At 42.5% G+C, this 18,782-nt stretch overlaps 1 protein-coding gene across 2 annotated transcripts in view; it reads right to left on the minus strand.

Annotated features, from left to right (window-relative positions):
• inppl1a (inositol polyphosphate phosphatase-like 1a) overlaps positions 1-18,782 on the minus strand; it is a 268,648-nt gene that overhangs the window by 98,867 nt on the left and 150,999 nt on the right. For both annotated transcript variants that reach the window (XM_048533393.2, XM_048533395.2), the window contains exons 14-15: positions 11,228-11,324; positions 5,204-5,342 (exon numbers count right to left, since the gene is read on the minus strand). In XM_048533393.2, the coding sequence (XP_048389350.1) occupies positions 5,204-5,342; positions 11,228-11,324 (236 nt within the window). The remainder of the gene's footprint in view (positions 1-5,203; positions 5,343-11,227; positions 11,325-18,782) is intronic.

Raw genomic sequence — 18,782 nt, forward strand, 5'->3', positions numbered from 1 at the left:
TGAGACTGTCCTGGAGCAATACATTGCTCCATAGCCAGGGACGAACTGTTTTTATATCCAATGTTGCACAATGAGCCAAAATTAAAGAACAAGATCTCAAGGGTTATAATCTCTGGATTATTACTTGAGCCACACGCAAATTGGCATAGAGATAAGAACAGTATGACAGTAAACATTTGGTAAAGAGAGTGGGAGACAGGGATTCCATTTCAGTATTAGGAGAGAAAGGAACCATAACTTCAGGATGGGGTCCATCTGAACCAGGATCGTAGCAGAAAGGCTGAATGATGGCGGTGGTGGTGGTGTTGTGGATATTCACCAGTTATTATATTTCCAAAACAAGTAATGAGAGACAGAATGCACGCAAAGGGTACGGAATCTAACTTCAAGCGCAGCAGATAATGGGACAACTGAGAGAAGGTGTATGGTCAGAGGACTGAGTGTTGTACTTAAATGTATGCAATATATGAAACAAGGTAAATAAGACTGTAGCAGATTGAAATTAGTGGGTACAATGTTTTAGGCATCAGAGGTGTGCTTCAAGGCGATCAGCACTGGGACCTAACCTAAATACCCATGGATACATGTTCTATCGAATGTTTAGGCAGAACAGCAGGGAACAAGGTTGCCTTGCTAGAGAGAAATGAAATTAAATCGATAGCAAGAAGCGAGAAAGAGTTGAAAGGCACAGTATCGGTGTAGGCAGAGCTGAACTACTGCAAAGGAGGAAAACATCCTGATGGGAGTGAGGCACAGACTCTAACAGTATTCAGCATGTGCAGCAGAAATTAAAATCAGGAGATAGAAAGCAAAGGAGGAAAGTACTATTACAATAATCATGGGGGATTTCAATATGTTGGTGGACTGGGAAAATCCCTAGAAAAGGAATTCATAAAATGGCTGAGAGATTTTTTTTGAGCAGCTTGTGGTAGAATCCCCATTAGAACAGGCAATTCTGGACATGGATGGGTGATGAGGCAAATTTGATTAGGGAGCATAAAGGTGAAGGTACCCCTAGGGGACAGTGGCCACAGCATGATGGAATTCATCCTGCCATCAGAGATAAGCTGGAATCAGATGCAATAGTATTATAATTCAGTGAAGGTTAACTACAAAGACATGAGGAAGGAGCTGGCCAGAGTTTACTGGAAGAGGAATCTAGCAGGGAATACAGAGGAGCAGCTAAAGCAGAAGTTTCTGGCAATAATTTGGGAAACACAACAGAAATCCATCCCAAGGAAGAAGAAACATCCTAGGGGGAGGACCAGGCAATCGCGGCTGACAAGGGAAGTCAAGGGCAATATAAAAGTGCAGGAGAATAAACATACAAGATGGTGAAGATTAGGGGGAAGCTACAGGAATTGCAAGCCTTTAAAAAGTAGCTGAGGAAAACTGAAAAATAAGCAATTTTTTTTTGGGGGGGGGGGAAAGAGTAGTAGTAAGGGTAAACAAGCTGGTAATGTAAAAGACAACTGCAGGAGGTTTTAAATTAAAGGGAGAGGCAAACGGACACTTGACTGCCAGGAAATGAAGCTGGAGAAAGAGTAATGGGGAACAAAGAATAAAGGAACTGAATAGGTACTTTGCATCAGTCTTCACAATGGAAAATACCAGTAGTATACCAGAACTTCAAGAAAGTCAGGGGCAGAGGGGGGGTGTAGTGACCATCATTGAGGAGCGGGTGCTGGGGAAGCTGAAAGGTTTGAAGGTGGATAAAATCATCTGGACCGGATGGAGTACATCTCAGAGTTATAAAGGAGATGGCTGATGAGATTGAGGAGGTGTTAGATCTTTCAATAATCACTAATATCTGGGAAGGACCCAGAGGACTGGAAAATGGCTAACGAAATGCCTTTATTTAGAAGGGAGAGAGATAGAAACTTTGGGCAAGTTAACTTGATATTGGTCATTGGTAAGATTTGAGAATCTATTATTAACAATGAGATTCCAAAGCAATTAGAACTGCGTGGTAAAACAGAGCTCAGTCAAGATAATAAAATGTGAGGCTGGGTGAACAGAGCAGGCCCAGCAGCATCTCAGGAGCACAAGAGCTCAGTCAACAGGGGAATGGCAGCCAGTGACTAGTGGAGTTCTGCAGGGACGTTGTTGGGACCACAACTATTTATGTTATATATTAACACCTAGGACAAAGGGACCGAGGTATTGTTGCTAAATTTGAAAATGACACAAGCATAGGAAGATGGACAGGTGAGGAAGTGGGGAAGCTGCAGAAGAACTTGGGCTTGCTAGGAGTAAAGTAGTATCAGATAGAATATAATGTTGGAAAAAGTGTGCAGTTACGGGGGTAGGAAGAGGAGACATAGGCTTTTTGTCAAGTGAGGAAAAGCTTTAGAAATCTGAAGGACAAAGTGGCTTGGGAGTCCTAGTTCAAGATTCACTTAATGTTAACAAAATACATTCAACTGAAAAGCAATAACTCAGTTAAAGTATCATCCGAGCCTTAGGAAGTAATAATGCAAAGAATTTGGTTAGGCTAAAAGAAGTGTTGCAAATATTATGAGCACACCTAAGGTTTCAGAACATTTTAGAAACTAGCAAAAGGGCCATTCAAAGTAAGCAAACAGGAAGTAATGACAGTAAACTTGAGGATGGTAGCAATTACACACATCAGCCGTTCTGCTGAACGGTAGATTAGATTAGATTCCCTACAGTGTGGAAACAGGCCCTTCGGCCCAGCAAGTCCACACTGCCCCTTGAAGCATCCCACCCAGACCCATCCCCCTATAACCCATGCAACCCTGAACACCATGGGCAATTTAGCATGGCCGATACACATAGCCTGCACATCTTTGGACTGCGGGAGGAAAGCGGAGCACCCGGATGAAGCCCACGCAGACATGGGGAGAATGTGCAAATTCCACACAGACAGTTACCCGAGGCTGGCCTTTATTTAGAAGGGAGAGAGATAGAAACTTCTGCAGCAGGACCTTTAGCTGAGATGTGTGGTCTGCATTCAACTACTCAAATAATAAAGCAGCACAAACTTCCTCTATCAACACTCTGCCCTTCTAAATAAACCCGGGTCCCTGGCGCTGTGAGGCTGCAGTGCTAACCACGGAGCCACCATGCTGCCCAAAAGGTCAGGAGATATGGAATATGCCAAGGAAAGAGCCTTGGAAAGTTGCAGCAGACTGGGGCTGTATTCCTTAGAGCAGAGCAGACAGAGGGGGTGTGATTGAAATGTATAGAATTATTAAGAGTATTGTTAAACGTCACACAACATTAACAGGTTTATTTAAAATTACATGCTTTCAGAGCGTAGCGTAACTCCTTCGTCTGGTGAAGTATGAGGAGTATAGATCAGGTAGACAGGAGGAAACCTTCCCTCTTGACGGATGGAACAATAACCAAGGCGCATAGATTTAAGATAGGAGGCAGAAAGGTTAGATGAGATGTGAGGAAAATCTTTTTCACCCGTCAGACGGCTGTGGGATTCTGGAATGCATTGTCTATAAAAGGTAGTATAAGCAGTTACCATCATAACATTGAAGACATATTTAGATGTGCACTTATGATGCCAAGTCATACAAGAATACAGGCCCAAGTGTTGAAAAGTGGAATTAGACATGGGGTCTCTTCTGTGCAGTGGATTTCCATGATTTAGCACATTGTGCAGCATTCAGAGTCAGGATGCCCAGAGCTTGAATGTCTCTCCAGAAATCTCTGTAAACATTGACTGGAGCTTTGGCTTGGAATTCCAGGCTAATCCAGAAGGGCTTTCATGTCAGTGAGTGTGATTGACATCCTCTCCCAATCATATGGACTGACACTCAAAGCTAGTTATTTCAGGTTAATTCTCACTATTCCCTGCCACAGAAGTAATATTGACATTGCATCAGACTGTTAATCAGCTGTACAACACATCTTGTTTGCTTAAATGAAGAATTGAAAGATAGGAAAACAAGAGTACTCTGCATGTAGAGATCATTCATGCTGTTTCATTTAAAAAAAGCTTGCGCAGGAGCGCTGTGGTGAAATAATTGTTAACAGCTTGCCATTATCCTGCTCTTGGTATCAGGAGTCCTAGGAATAAGAGAGACACTCATACTGGAGTCATACTTAGAGCTAAGATGACCGCGGTCATTGCAGACCACACATCTCAGCTAAAGGTCCTGCTGCAGAAGCTCCTGAGGGAAATCCAACCATTTTCTGCAGGTTTGCTAATGACCATTGCTAATTCTTTAATGTATAGTATTCAACTACTCAAATAATAAAGCAGCACAAACTTCCTCTATCAACACTCTGCAAGTTTAATCCTCAGAAACTGAACTGGACTCGCCAAACAAATACTCTAACTACACAAGTAGGTCAGGTGCTGGGAATTTTGCAGTGAGCAACTCACCTTCTGGCTACCCAAAACCTGACCACCATCTGCAAGGCCAACGTCAGTTATATGATGAAATATTTTCCACTTGCCTGGATGAGTGCAGTTCCAACAATGTAAGCAGCTCATTATCATCCAGGACAAAGCAGCCACTTGACTGGCACCCCAACCACTATCTTCAACATTCATTCCTTCCAACCGCAGGATGCAGAGGTAGCCCTGTCTACCATCTACAAGATGCATTGCTGCAATTCACCCAGGTTCCTATGACAGCAACTTCCAAACAGCTACCTACATCCCTTGGAAGGACAAGGTGACAGACATATGGGAGCACTATCAGGCTTTACGCCATGTACCATCCTGAGTTAGAATCACTGTTCCATCACTAGGTCAAAAATTCTGGAACTCCCTTAAGTGTTGTGGGTAAACCTACAACACACTGGCTGCAGTGATTCAAGAAAGAAGTTCACCAGCACCTTCTCAATTGCAACTGGGAATGAGCAACAAATAATGGTTTTGTCAATGACACCTACATCCCATCAAAATATTTTTTGAGAACGAAGTCCCAACTCTAGTTACTGGAAAGTTAAATATCACAGCTGTGCAGATTACACCTAACATTCAGACAATAACTTATCCAGCTGGATCAAGAGTTTGTGGAAAATCAGTTAGGGACACTGATTGCATTTCAGTTCACTAAGTTGTAAGCAAGTTGCCATAACCCTTAGGATAACAGAGGTCCCACTGCAACAATGCAATAATAATTACATGGAAACTCCCCCTCCTCTTCATCCCTGGATTGGTCTTTACTATCACACCCCTAGGGAAGTCATGCTCCTAACAGATGATGATACCTACCTGCAGCTCCATGTCCAGCCGATAATTGAGGTCCCCAAACCAAAAGAGATGCGTGAATCGTAATGAGATGTCAAAGGAGCTCAACTGCTTGTCACCGAGAGAAAGCAACCGCAGGATATCCAGATAATTCTGATTCCGTCTGTGAGACACAAACAGGATTGGATAAAGAAGGATTTATTCTGGCTCATTGATTCACTCAGGCTCTTAATTTTATCTTATTTGGTTTCACCTTGAATCTCTCTATGAATGGGATTATTTGGCGTCTGAGTCAAAGGCTGCAAACTCTACTGACGCCACTCCATCAGCACCAAACGTCTCATACAGTGTAATGCATAAAATTTTTAAGGTGAGAAAAGCTACATTAAAATAGTACAAGACCTGGAGTACATCCAGAAAAGAATCATCTCCTGTTCTGGGTCAGTCCAATTCATCTTCCAATAGTATGCACATAGAGATATTAAAAATGAAACCCATTAAGTCTTGGCTCCTGATTCACAATATCTTGCCATTCTCTCAATGAGCAAGTTTAAGAGAGTTGCAAGCTATTAACTCTGTGCCATGAGGGGGTGGGGCAGGGCATAAGATAATAACAAATGAGGCTGTACAAGCAAGAACTGGGGGTCATCATCTCGTAGCAATGGATCAATTATTTAGGACAGATGGCAAAACAGTTCTTCAGAGTGCTGTGAAAATTTGGGATATTCTACCAGAGTGCTGTAGATGCTCAGTTACTGAAAACATGCAACATGGAGTCAAACAAACATTTAGACACTAACAGAAGACAGGAATATGGTGAAAATGGAGTGAGGTAGATCAGCCATGATCTGAGCAAACAGCGAGGCAGGACTAAGTAGTAATATGGTCCACTCCTTACCCTATTTCTCACATTACTGATACATTGTTCTAGCCAACAAAACATTAATTACCATGCAATTAAATTCTGCTTCAAATTCATTCACATCAATTAGTATTCCATCTTACCAGTGAAGTGCTGAAGGAGTGCATCTTAGAATCATAGAATCTCTGCACTGCGAGCAGGCAATTTGACCCAATAGACAATAGGTGCAGGAGTAGGCCATTCGAGCCAGCACCACCATTCATTATGATCATGGCTGATCATCCACAATCAGCATCCTGTTCCTGCCTTATCCCCATAACCCTTGCTTCCACTATCTTTAAGAGCTCTATCTCTTTCTTGAAACTATCCAGAGACTTGGCCTCCACCACCTTCTGGGACAGAGCATTCCATATATCCACCACTCTCTGGGTGAAGAAGTTTCTCCTCAACTCTGTTCCAAATGGCCTACCTCTTATTTTCAAACTGTCCCCTCTGGTTCTGGACTCCCCCCATCAACGGAAACATACTTCCTGCCTCCAGATTGTCCAATCCCTTAATCTCATACGTCTCAATCAGATCCCCTCTCATCCTCCTAAACTCAAGTGTATACAAGCCCAGTCGCTCCAATCTTTCAACATATGATAGTCTGCCATTCCGGAATTGACCTTGTGAACCTACGCTGCACTCCCTCAATAGCCAGAATGTCCTTCCTCAATTTTGGAGACCAAAACTGCTTACAATACGCCAGGTGCGGTCTCACCAGGGCCCTGTACAGCTGCAGAAGGACCTCTTTGCTCCTACACTCAATTCCTCTTGTTATGAAGGCCAGCATGCCATTAGCTTTCTTCACTGCCTGCTGTACCTGCGTGCTTGCTTTCATTGACTGATGTACAAGAACACCTAGATCTCGTTGTGCTTCCCCTTTACCTAACTTGACTCCATTTAGATAGTAATCTGCCTTCCTGTTCTTGCCACCAAAGTGGATAACCACACATTTATCCACATTAAACTGCATCTGCCATGCATCCGTCCACTCACCTAGCCTGTCCAAGTCACCCCATATTCTCATAACATCTTCCTCACATTTCACACTGCCACCCGACTTTGTGTCATCAGCAAATCTGCTAATATTACTTTTAATGCCTTCATCTATATCATTAATGCATATTGTAAACAGCTGCGGTCCCAGCACCGAACCTTGTGGTACGCCACTGGTCACCGCCTGCCATTCCAAAAGTTTATCACTACTCTTTGCTTCCTGTCAGCCAGCCAATTTTCAATCCAAGTCAGTATTTTGCCCCCAGTACTATGTGCCCTAATTTTGTTCACCAATCTCCTATGTGGGACTTTATCAAAGGCTTTCTGAAAGTCCAAGTACACTACATCCACTGGCTCTCCCTTGTCCATCTTCATAGTTACATCCTCAAAAAATTCCAGAAGATTAGTCAAGCACGATTTCCCCTTCGTAAATCCATGCTGACTCTGGCCTATCCTGTTACTGCTATCCAAATAAGTCGTAATTTCATCTTTTAGAATTGACTCCAGCATCTTTCCCACCACTGACATTAGGCTAACCGGTCTATAATTCCCTGTTTTCTCTCTCCCTGCTTTCCTGAAAAGTGGGACAACATTAGCCACCCTCCAATCCGCAGGAACTGATCCTGAATTTATAGAACATTGGAAAATAATTTCCAATGAGTCCACAATTTCTATAGCCACCTCCTTGACCCATCGAGTTCACGCCAACTCGCCAGAGAGCATCCCATCCATACCCACACTTCTACCCTATTCCTATAAGCCAGCATTCCCTATGGCTAACCCACCTAGCCTGCACATCATTGGACACTCAGAATCCCTACAGTGTGGAAACAGGCCCTCTGGCCCAAAAAGTCCACACCGACCCTCAGAGCATCCCACCTGGATCCATCCCCCATAACCCACGTAGTCTACACATCCCTGAACACTCGGGACAATTTAGCGCAGCCAATCCACCTAGCTTGCATATCTTTGGACCACAGGAGAAAACCAAAGCACCCAGAGGAAACACATGCAGACACGGGAGGAAAGTGTAAACTCCACATAGTCGCCTGAGGGTGGAATCAAACTCACTTTGTGGCAAAGGTGCTAACCACTGTGCTACCATACAGCAATTTGATTTTGATTTCAATTTTGGCTCTACAGTTTGATATTTTCCTTCAAGGTCCCTCTGCACCTCATACACCTTGAGTATATTTTATCACATTCCTACATTTAAGCTAATGAACCATTCTCCCTTTCTTTCTGTAGGTTCTGTCTGAATCTATAAACCTGTTCAAGATTTTCATTTATTATTTGTGCTTGGCACCTGTATTTCTTTCCATTTCACTTTTGATGAGATTGTTGCTCCAATCCAGACAAGAGCAGAAACCAGTGATTCGAAAATGTGCACGATAACTGTGCAGTGGCTCAGTGGTTAGTCCTGGGTGCCATTCCGCCGTCAGGCAAGTGGGGTTTGTTGAGTCCGAGTGTGTGAGAGTCTCCGAGTGTGTGAGAGTCTCCGAGTGTGTGAGAGTCTCCGGGTGTGTGAGAGTCTCCGGGTGTGTGAGAGTCTCCGGGTGTGTGAGAGTCTCCGGGTGTGTGAGAGTCTCCGAGTGTGTGAGAGTCTCCGAGTGTGTGAGAGTCTCCGAGTGTGTGAGAGTCTCCGAGTGTGTGTGTGAGAGTCTCCGTGTGTGTGTGTGAGAGTCTCCGTGTGTGTGTGTGTGAGAGTCTCTGTGTGTGTGTGTGAGAGTCTCCGTGTGTGTGTGTGAGAGTCTCCGTGTGTGTGTGTGAGAGTCTCCGTGTGTGTGTGTGAGAGTCTGTGTGTGTGTGTGTGAGAGTCTCTGTGTGTGTGTGTGAGAGTCTCTGTGTGTGTGTGTGAGAGTCTCTGTGTGTGTGAGAGTCTCTGTGTGTGTGAGAGAGAGAGCGCCTGTTTGCAAACTGTAGGAGACCTATGAGTGAACACTTCAAAGTTATGCAGGAATTCTGAGAAAATACAGAACCTTCACAAACTGATTTACTGCAGCCAGAGGATCTCATTTTCCCAAGTCACATATTTCTAAATGCTTCTTTAAAGTAAACACCAGAAATTGGGCTGATGGGTGAACTAAAAGCTCTAAATTTCAAAAGCCGACTTTGATAAAAATGCACAAAGTTTTCTGTTAAGTGCAAGACAATAACTAAAGGCCATAAATATAAGGATTCACCAAAAAAGCCAACAGGGAATTCATGAGAAATGTCTTTACAAGTGTGTGTGGAATTTTCTACCATAAGGAGTGAAGGCTATAGCAAAAACACTTGGAAGCTGTAGTTAGCCATGTACCCAAGGAAGCAGATGGAGGATTACAATGAAGAATTGGCTCAAGTGGAGCATATACCTACAGCACAAACTGGTTGGGCTGCATGGTCTATTTCTGCACTGAACGTCCTGTGCAATTAGGTGATATTTGTTTATCCTACATTTGTTGGTTGTAACAATGTACATATCCTCTAGACTCAGCTTTGCGTCTTTACAACTATTCCAAATTCCAGCAACCCGCCTGCCCCCAAATCACTGTTCCAAGTGCTGTAGAAAGCCTGGTCAATTTGCTTCGCTTGGTTGCATCTGTTCTCCACAGAAATATACATTTCCCATGAAGGAATGTTGCACTATGATAGTTATAACACAAGGCACTAAACCAAGAATTTGCCTGCCTTGGCTGCTGTAAGGTGAACATTCCAAGATAAAATAAATTAGCAGAGGGCTCCCCTCATATTCTATATACAGTTCCCTTTAATAAAAATAATCAAAACCAGATTAACTGCTGTGTGTGGGGGACGTTCTGAACACAAAATGCCCTTTAATCTACCTGAAATTGCTTTGAAAATAATTCAGCGTGTGTAGAGATCAGATTACTAACAGGGCAAGTAGTCAGCCGTAGCTCAGTTGGTATCATCCTTGCCTCTGAATCACAAATTTGCAGCTTCATGTCCAGGGCTAGAGCACAAAAACTGGGGCCAACACTCCAGTGCAGTATTGGGAGGTGCACCTCACAGTTGGAGTTGCCATCTTCTGGTTGAGACATTAAAATGACGTTCCAGCACTTTGACAGGTCAAGATTCTATGGCACTGTTTCAACCGACAGCAGGAGCGCTCTTCCTGGTGGCCTGGTCAATCTCTATCGCTGAACCAGTGTCACAGAAATGGATTACATGGATAATTATGACATTCTTAACCGCATAACTGTTCATAGAACATGCGTGTTATGGCTAGTCTGTGCTGATGACACAATCAAAGCTGAAGATTTGGGTATACACTTTTGTGCCTCAAATTGTCACTTTAGAAAACAAAGCATTACATTTCATTTTCCAAAATATTTATATATTTTTGGATACTTTGTGTTCAGTTCAATAGCTGTGCAAACAGTCAAGAACATCAATGCTTATATTGTAAAAGAGACTTGCATTTCCAGAACACTTCCTGTATTCTCAATATGTCTTTAAGCGCTTCACAGTCAATAAATTACCTGTGATGTAGTCACCACTGTAATGAGAGTAAACATCACAATCCCCTGAAACAGTGATAAAGGGCCTGCTAATCTGATTAGGTATTGGTTGGAAGATAAAAAGTGGCCAAGACACCGTTGAACCGTGCCATGAACTGTACCAAGTTGTCTACCTAGATATCATGTTCGTGTAAAGTTTTAATGCTGGTACCAGGAGCTGAAAGATAAACAAAATATGCTGGAAGTACACATTTAGCAGCCCACAAAAAGTTCTGAATAGTTTTATTGGATTTGAAACATTAACTGTTATTCTCCACAAATGCTGCCAATCTGTTGGTGTTTCTCCAGCACTTGTTTTTATTTCATATCTCCAGCATGTACAGTAACCTTCCTTTATTAGTAGTTGATATATACCCATCATATTTTCCTGCTGGATGCAGCCAGATTTAGGAATGGTATTCCATCATGCTCTGAGTAATAATGATACAATAAGCACAGTTAGAAGTAATCTCCATCCTCTATAACATTTAGTTTGGAGGTGTAGCGAGACAAAAAATATCAGTATTACAAGAGCACCATGTGACCAGACAGAATCTTCTGTGTTTAGGATGGCCCCAATAAGTAATGACTGGAAACACTCTTGTCCCAAGTCATTCCTTGTTAAGCAAAAGTTTTAACTATACTTACCTTGCAGTTTTCTCATTACCAGATGTTAAGTGGCAGTTAACAAATCCAAATGACGTTCCATTAAACATAAACGAAACACCAACGGCTCCTTTATTACCTGAGATTTAAAAATATTTTCAATAAATAACATTCACTCAAGATACTCATTTGATGTTTCATGTGAAAGAACATGCATATATGTAGTTCTTCTCTGTCCTAACGGGTGTCACAGGAATACAATTAGATAAAATCTGATACTGAGCAACATAAGGAGATGTTAGGGCAAGTGATTAAAAGCTAGGTTAAAGAGGTTAATTGGAAACAGCACCATAAACAAGAGAAAAAGTTAAGGTTGGTGCAAGGTTCCAAGATGGAATTTCAGAGTTTAGGGGCCAGACAGCTGAAGGCAAAGCTGCCAAATTGTACAGTGCTGGAAATCAGGGTGTGTGAGAAATCAGAATTAAAGGAATGACAAGATCTTAGGAGGAGGAGGAGGAGGTGGTGAATTCTGAGCATAAAGCGGTAAAGAACGTGAGAGACAAGACTTTCAAGGAGAAAAAAAATGAGAGAAGAGAGATTGAGCAGTTTTGAGAAGAGACCCCAGAAGAAGACAGGTGAAGTGTCAGCCTCCAGTGACAAATGAGAAGGGCAGCAGTAATCTGAACTGGAGGACCAGAGGGTATGTCCTATGATGACTGATGACCCTTCGAAAACACAAAAAACCCAAAAGAAAAAAATCAATATCACGTACCTGTATAAAACAGCTTGTGATAATCAAAAGTCTATGTAGAAAAAAAACAGCAAGAGTAGGCCAACGTGGCCCACCAAGACCAGTCCACCATTAAACATAATCATAGCTAATCGTTTTATCACAATGCCACATTCCTCGTCTCTCCCAAAATATGCTGACACCTTTAGTCGCAAGAAATCCATTTCTACCTTAAACATTTCTAATGTTTCAGCCTCCATGATGACAAAGAAAGCTACAGGTTCACATACCAAGTAAAATAATTTCTCCCAGTATCTTGAAGGGCACCAGATACACAGGAACCTCTCCAGCTGCGCGTTCCCTTCCAAGCCACTCACTGTCTTGACCTGGCAATGTATTACTGTTCCTTCAGTGTTGTTGGGTCAAGACTATGGAATTTGCTCTCTCATAGCACTGCAGATCCATCTACTTCATATTGGCCTGTTTAAGGAGGCAGCTCCTCTTTTGAAAGGCAACTAGAACCAGGCAAAAAATACTGACCAGCTAGTGTTGCTCACATCCCATGAATGAATTTTTAAAAAATTCAAAAGATTTCTGAAGGAGGGTCCAGACCCGAAACGTCAGCTTCCCTGCTCTTCTGATGCTGCCTGGCCAGCTGCGTTCATCCAGCTCTACAGCTTATTATCCTATTTAAAATAAAACCTTGTTTTGAACACCCAAACCAAGGCTAACATAATCCTTGCACCTCGTCTGCTCAGCCCGATCAGCATTTTATATATTTCAATGATGCCTCTCACAAACCACTAAACCACGGTGAACATAGGCCAAGTTGGCCCAAAACTCTCATCAACAAACCTGCCTTGCAACGAATCAGTCCGGCAAACCTTTGTTGCATTCCTTCTATGGCAGGTATATTTTATGTTAGAGGAGATCAAAACGGCATACTCCAGATGTGGTCTTACTAAGACCCTTTTATATACATACTTGCTTTTATGCTGAAATTCTCTTACAATTGAATGGGCAACAACTTGGCAGATGGAATATAGTGTGGGAAATATGAACTTACACACAGTGGCAAAAATAGAGGAGCTGAATATTATTTAAGTGGAGAAGCCATTAAAAAAAAGCTACACACAGATTTGGGGTCCTCATGTATACATCACAAAACGGCAGCATACAAATTCAGCAAGTAATAGGGAAGACAAATGGGATGTGGCCTTTATTTCAAAGGAATGGAGTATTAAAGTAGGGAGGTTCTGCTAAGACTATTCAACACACTGGGCAGATCACAGCTGGAACACTTTATAACTTTGGGCCCCTTGAGACCATAAGAACTAGGAACAGGAGTAGACCATTCAGTCCCTCAAGCTTTCTCTGCCATTCAATAGGATCCTGGCTGATCCGACATTCCCCACATCCACTTTCCTGCCCTTTCCCTGTAACCCTTTATTCCCCTGCTGATCAAGAATGAATCTCAGCTTTAAATAAACACAAGGATTCCAAACTCTCAGCTCTCCGTGGCAACAAGTTCCAAAGACTTGTCGAAGGAAAAATACACTGGTACTGGAGGCAGTCCACAGAAGGTTCACTGGTTTGATCCTGGGTGTAGAGGGATTTTCATATGGTGAGAAGTTGAGTGGGTTGGGCCTGTATTCACTGCTTAGGAAGAAAGAGACAACCTAATTGAATTTTTTTTTATATACAGGGTTTGACTGGGTAGACGCTGAAAGATTATTTTGCCTTGTAGGACCTGAAGACAATCCCAGAATGATGGGTTACCTATTTAAGACAGGGGAGGAGTTTTGCTGTCTCAGAGGATCATGAATCTGTAGAATTATTCACTGCAGAGCGCTGTCGAGACTGGGTTATCAAATATACTCACAGCAGACAAACAGATTTTTCAATTAATCAAGGGTAAGAATTATTAGATCAGCCATGATCTCAGTGAATAGCCAATGTTTGCTTTATGGTTTGACATACTATTAGATTCCTGAGTGCTTGTTGCATCTGCATGTTTATGCTCAGCAATCACTATACAAGGACATCCAGATCCCTTTGTACATGAACTTTTGCCAATTTGTCATATTTAAATAATACCTTGCCATTGTTTTTCCTAGCAAATTGGACAACTTCTTTCCAATCCACTTTAAAAACTTCATCCGCCATGCACCTGCCCCTTTATTCAACTTGCTCAAATTACCTTGAAAGCTTTTTTTTTTACAACATCTCACTGCTCACGATCTCACCTAGTTATGTGTTATCAGCAAAGTTGGAAAAATTACACTCTATTGCCTTATCCAAATGATTAATATATTTTGCAAATAGTGGAGCCCAAAGCACTAATCCCTGCACAGCCCTGCCTTCCAACCACACCAAGATGACCCATTTATTCAGACTGTTTCCTATCTGCTAACCAATTCTCAATATGCCAGTATATTATCACCAATTACATGTCATTTTAGATGGGAGTTCATCAAAAGCTTTCTGAAAATCCATTACACCACATTCACTGGACCTCCCTCATCTATTTTAGTACGTATGCTGTTTAAAAAACTCCAGGTGGTTTGTCAAACATGATTTCTCTTTCACAAATTCACACGGAATCTGTACAATCCTGTTGGAAATTGTGTGCGCTGTTATCACATCCTTCATAACAGATTCCAACATTTTCCAGAGTCCTGGTCTTAGAATAACTGGTAATTTATTGCAATTTTCTCTCTCCATTCTCTTCTAAATAGAAGGTTACATTTGCCAACCTCTAATCTGCCAGGGCAGTTAGTTATGGACCAGATCAGAACTCCCCCAACCCCCAATCATCTTATAAATGCAGAAAACAAGAAAGATTGGAACAACACAATGGGAAAACTTAGCCGAATAATAGATACAGTAACTATTACTAATTAACTGTTCCAATGTAATAGCATTCCATAAACAGACCCTTCGCAAAAAGGCAAATTGAGAAAACAGATTGTCTCATCCACAACTCCTATAGCAAGCAGAGAACCTGCAGCCTTTGGGTGTAACTGAGACAGGGACAAATACAATAGCCTCCCCCTCTTCAAGACCCGAACAGCAACTGCTGCTGAACAAGCTAAAAACCTGAAATCTCTGCTTCTGTGGTTGGAAGATTGACCACACCCACTCAGGCTGCTTCTATGGTTCCAACTTTAACAGAAAATAAACCACGGCTTCACAAGTTGTTTATCTCTTCATGGACAGCTCAGCATTTGTCCGTCAAACTCTCTGAAAGAAACTAGGACAAAACATACCTTTTAAATTCACAGCATCATCACACCTCACCCTTAAAAAGGATCATCAATATACAAAGATGGCTTCATTTTTAGAAACCCTTGGTCCTTACACTGTAATACACCATAATATATATGCATTATATTGACTATAAGCATGCAAACATTCACTACTAGAATTCATTTCAGGCCTTTTATCCCGTATTACTGAACGCCGTCTTTCTTCATAAAGAGTTGCAATAACGCACCGGCAACCATGTTTTCGTGTCCTGCTACATTCTTCTATTTATTCATTTTGTGGGACATGAGTGTCGCTGGCTGGCCAGCATTCCTTGCCCATCCATAGCTGCCCTTGAGTATGTGGCGGTGAGCTGCTTTCTTGAACTGTTGCAGTCCATCTGCATTGGGTTGATCTACAATGCCATTAGGGATTTGGACCCAGCAACAATGAAGGAACAGCGATGTATTTCCAAGTCAGGAAGGTGAGTGGCTTGGAGGGGAACATGCAAGTAGTGGCACCCCCATTGATCTGCTGCCCTTGTCCTTCTAGACGGAAGTGGTCGTGGGTATGGCAGGTGATGTCGGAGGATCTTTTGTGAATTTCTGCGGTGCATCTTTAGATAGCACACACTGCTGTTACTGAGCGTCGGTGGCGGATGTGGTGCCAATCAAGTCATCTGCTTTGTCCTGGATGGTGTCAAGCTTCTTGAGTGTTGTTGGGGCTGCACTCATCCAGGCAAGTGGGGAGTATTCCATCACACTCCTGGCTTGTGCCTTGTAGATGGTGGGACAGGCTTTGAGGACTCAGGAAGTGAGTTACTTGCCGCAGTATTCCTAGTTCTGCCCTGCTCTTGGAGCCACTCTGTTTGTGTGATGAGTCCAGTTGAGTTTCTGGCAATAATACCTCCCAAGATGTTGACAGTTGGGAATTCAGTGATGCTAACAGTGATTGTCTCTTACTTGTGATGGTCAGAGCCTGGCATTTGTATGGCACAAATATGTTACTTGCCTCTTGTCAGCCCATCCTGGAAAATGTCCAGATTGTGTTGCATTTGGACAGGGACTGCTTCAATATCTGATCAAAGGTGAACGGTGCTGACATCAGCTAACGTCCCCATATATGACCTAATGACGGAGGGAAGATCACTGATGAAGTGGCCGAAGATGATTGTTCCTCAGACACTACTCTGAGGAACTGCTGCAGAGATGTCCAGGTGCTGAGATGACGGACCTCCAACAACGACAGCCATCTTCTTAGATGTCAGATGTGACTCCAGGCATTGGAGAGTTTGCCCCTCCGACACCCACTGATGCTAGTTCTGCGAGGGCTCCTTGATGCCACACTTGGTCGAAGGCAGCCTTGCTATCATTCTCATCTCACCTCACCTCACCTCTGGAATTCAGCTCTTTTGTCAATGTTTGTAATGAGGTCAAGTAGTGAGTGGCCCTGACAGGATGAAGGGTTGAGGCCTGAAACGTCAGCTTTTGTGCTCCTGAGGTGCTGCTTGGCCTGCTGTGTTCATCCAGCTTCACGCTTTATTACCCAATTGGACATCACTGAGCAGGTGCTGCTTGATAGCACTGTTAATAACACCTGCAATCACCTTACTGAAGGTCAACAGGAAACCAACGGGGCAGTAATTGGCCAGGTTGGATTTCTCCTGTTTTACATACAGGACATACTTGGATAGATGTCACTGTTGCAAATACTGGAATAGCTTGGCTAGGCAAGTTCTGAAGCACAAGTCATCAGGAATGTTGTCAGAGCCTGTAGCCTTTGCAATATCCAGAGTCTCCGATCTTTCCTTGATATCACATGGAGTGAATCAAATTGGCTGAGGACTGGTATCTGTAATGCCAGGGACCACTGGAGGAGGCCGAAATGGATCATCCACTTGGCACTTCTGGCTGAAGACTACTGCAAAAGCTTCAGCATTATATTTTGCACTGTTGTGTTGGGCTCTTTCATCAGTGAGGATGGGGATATCTGTGGCACTTCCTCTGTGCACGATTTTCAAATTGAACGGCTGCAATAATAAGGTCCAACTAAGCAGTCTGGAATTTTAATCCTTAAATTTCTCCAAAAATTTTAAAGGGGGTGTAATCGGTATATACAATTGTTTCCGATACATTACCAGCTCAAAATGTTGAAATGTTGCAAAGCCAATATCAAATTGAAGGTTTCCTTCTCAATTGTGGAACATTTCCATTGATGATTACTCTATCTTCTGCAAAAATACCCAATGAGTCTATCTTCTCATTGCCTTCTTTTGAGAGTATAGCACCAACACCTGCATACTCCCAACAACAGCCACTATGAATGGTAGTGTGTAATTAGGTGAGGTTAACACAGCTTCAGGTTGTCAAATGGCTTCTGACAGTCCTTTGCCCACTGAAATTTTCTGCAATTCTTCGATCAGTGGAGCGATCGCACTGCTAGAATTTGGTACTTACATTAATCTGTGAAAGGTGGCTGGCGAATTTTTCATCCCAAATGGCATGACTATAAATTGGTATTTCCATTTGGTGTTACGGAAGCTGAAATTGTCTCTGCTCTTTCGGAAAAGATACCTGCCAGTGTCCCCTAAGTCCAACTTGGATATACGAGGTGCTTGTCCCACCTTCGATACATCCTATTCCATATTTGGAAGATTGTAACTGCAATGATTTTGCACTAGTTCACATACAATCACTGGGTACCATCTGGCTTTGGCCTCATTACTACAGGTGAGCTCCAGTCGCTGCAACTCACTTCAATTACGCTATCTTTGAGCTTGCGTTCAATCTCTTTTCAAACCTGTGCTAACTTTAGATGATTAAGTGTGGGAGGATATTTCTTAATGGGAACAGCATTTCCTATTTCTACATCATACTTAATTAGATTAGTACTTTCCAGAGTATTCCCATATATCTCCCAACAGGATTGCAATAACTCTTTCAGGTCATTTCGATTTTCCTCTAAGAGGTAATTCAATTTACCCCAATTTTTGAGAACTCCCTCATTACCAGATTTAAAATTGAAGGATATCCAAATCAGAATCATCTGAGCTGGGATAATAAAATGTGAGGCTGGATGAACACAGCAGGCCCAGCAGCATCTCAGGAGCACAAAAGCTGACGTTTCGGGCCTAGACCTCAGGCCCGAAACGTCAGCTTTTGTGCTCCTGAGATGCTGCTGGGCCTGCTGTGTTCATCCAGCCTCACATTTTATTATCTTGGATTCTCCAGCATCTGCAGTTCCCATTATCATCTGATCTGGGTTCATTTTGCATTGTACCAAGTAGCACATTCTCCATTTGCTTTTGTTCCCTTCCCTGTCAAAATACCCTTTGAACATATTCACATGATACACTCTCATTTCTTTCCAGCTGGCATTCTTATTAAATAATTCACCTTATTTAATTTCCTTTCGATTTGATAAAGCCCACTAAAACTTGCTTTTAAAGGTTTCACCTACCACTGGAAGTAAGACTAACAACGTGAGGTCCATGAATTCTGACTCATCAATTTCTTCTTAATTTCAATGGTTCTCACACCTCATGCCCAAAAAACTAATTCAAATCGGCTGAATTTGATAGATTTATTTGATGCATCCCTCATTGCAAGAGGTACAAATGGA

This window comes from Stegostoma tigrinum, chromosome 6 (genome assembly GCF_030684315.1).
Source record: "Stegostoma tigrinum isolate sSteTig4 chromosome 6, sSteTig4.hap1, whole genome shotgun sequence".
Taxonomy (NCBI): Eukaryota; Metazoa; Chordata; class Chondrichthyes; order Orectolobiformes; family Stegostomatidae; genus Stegostoma; species Stegostoma tigrinum.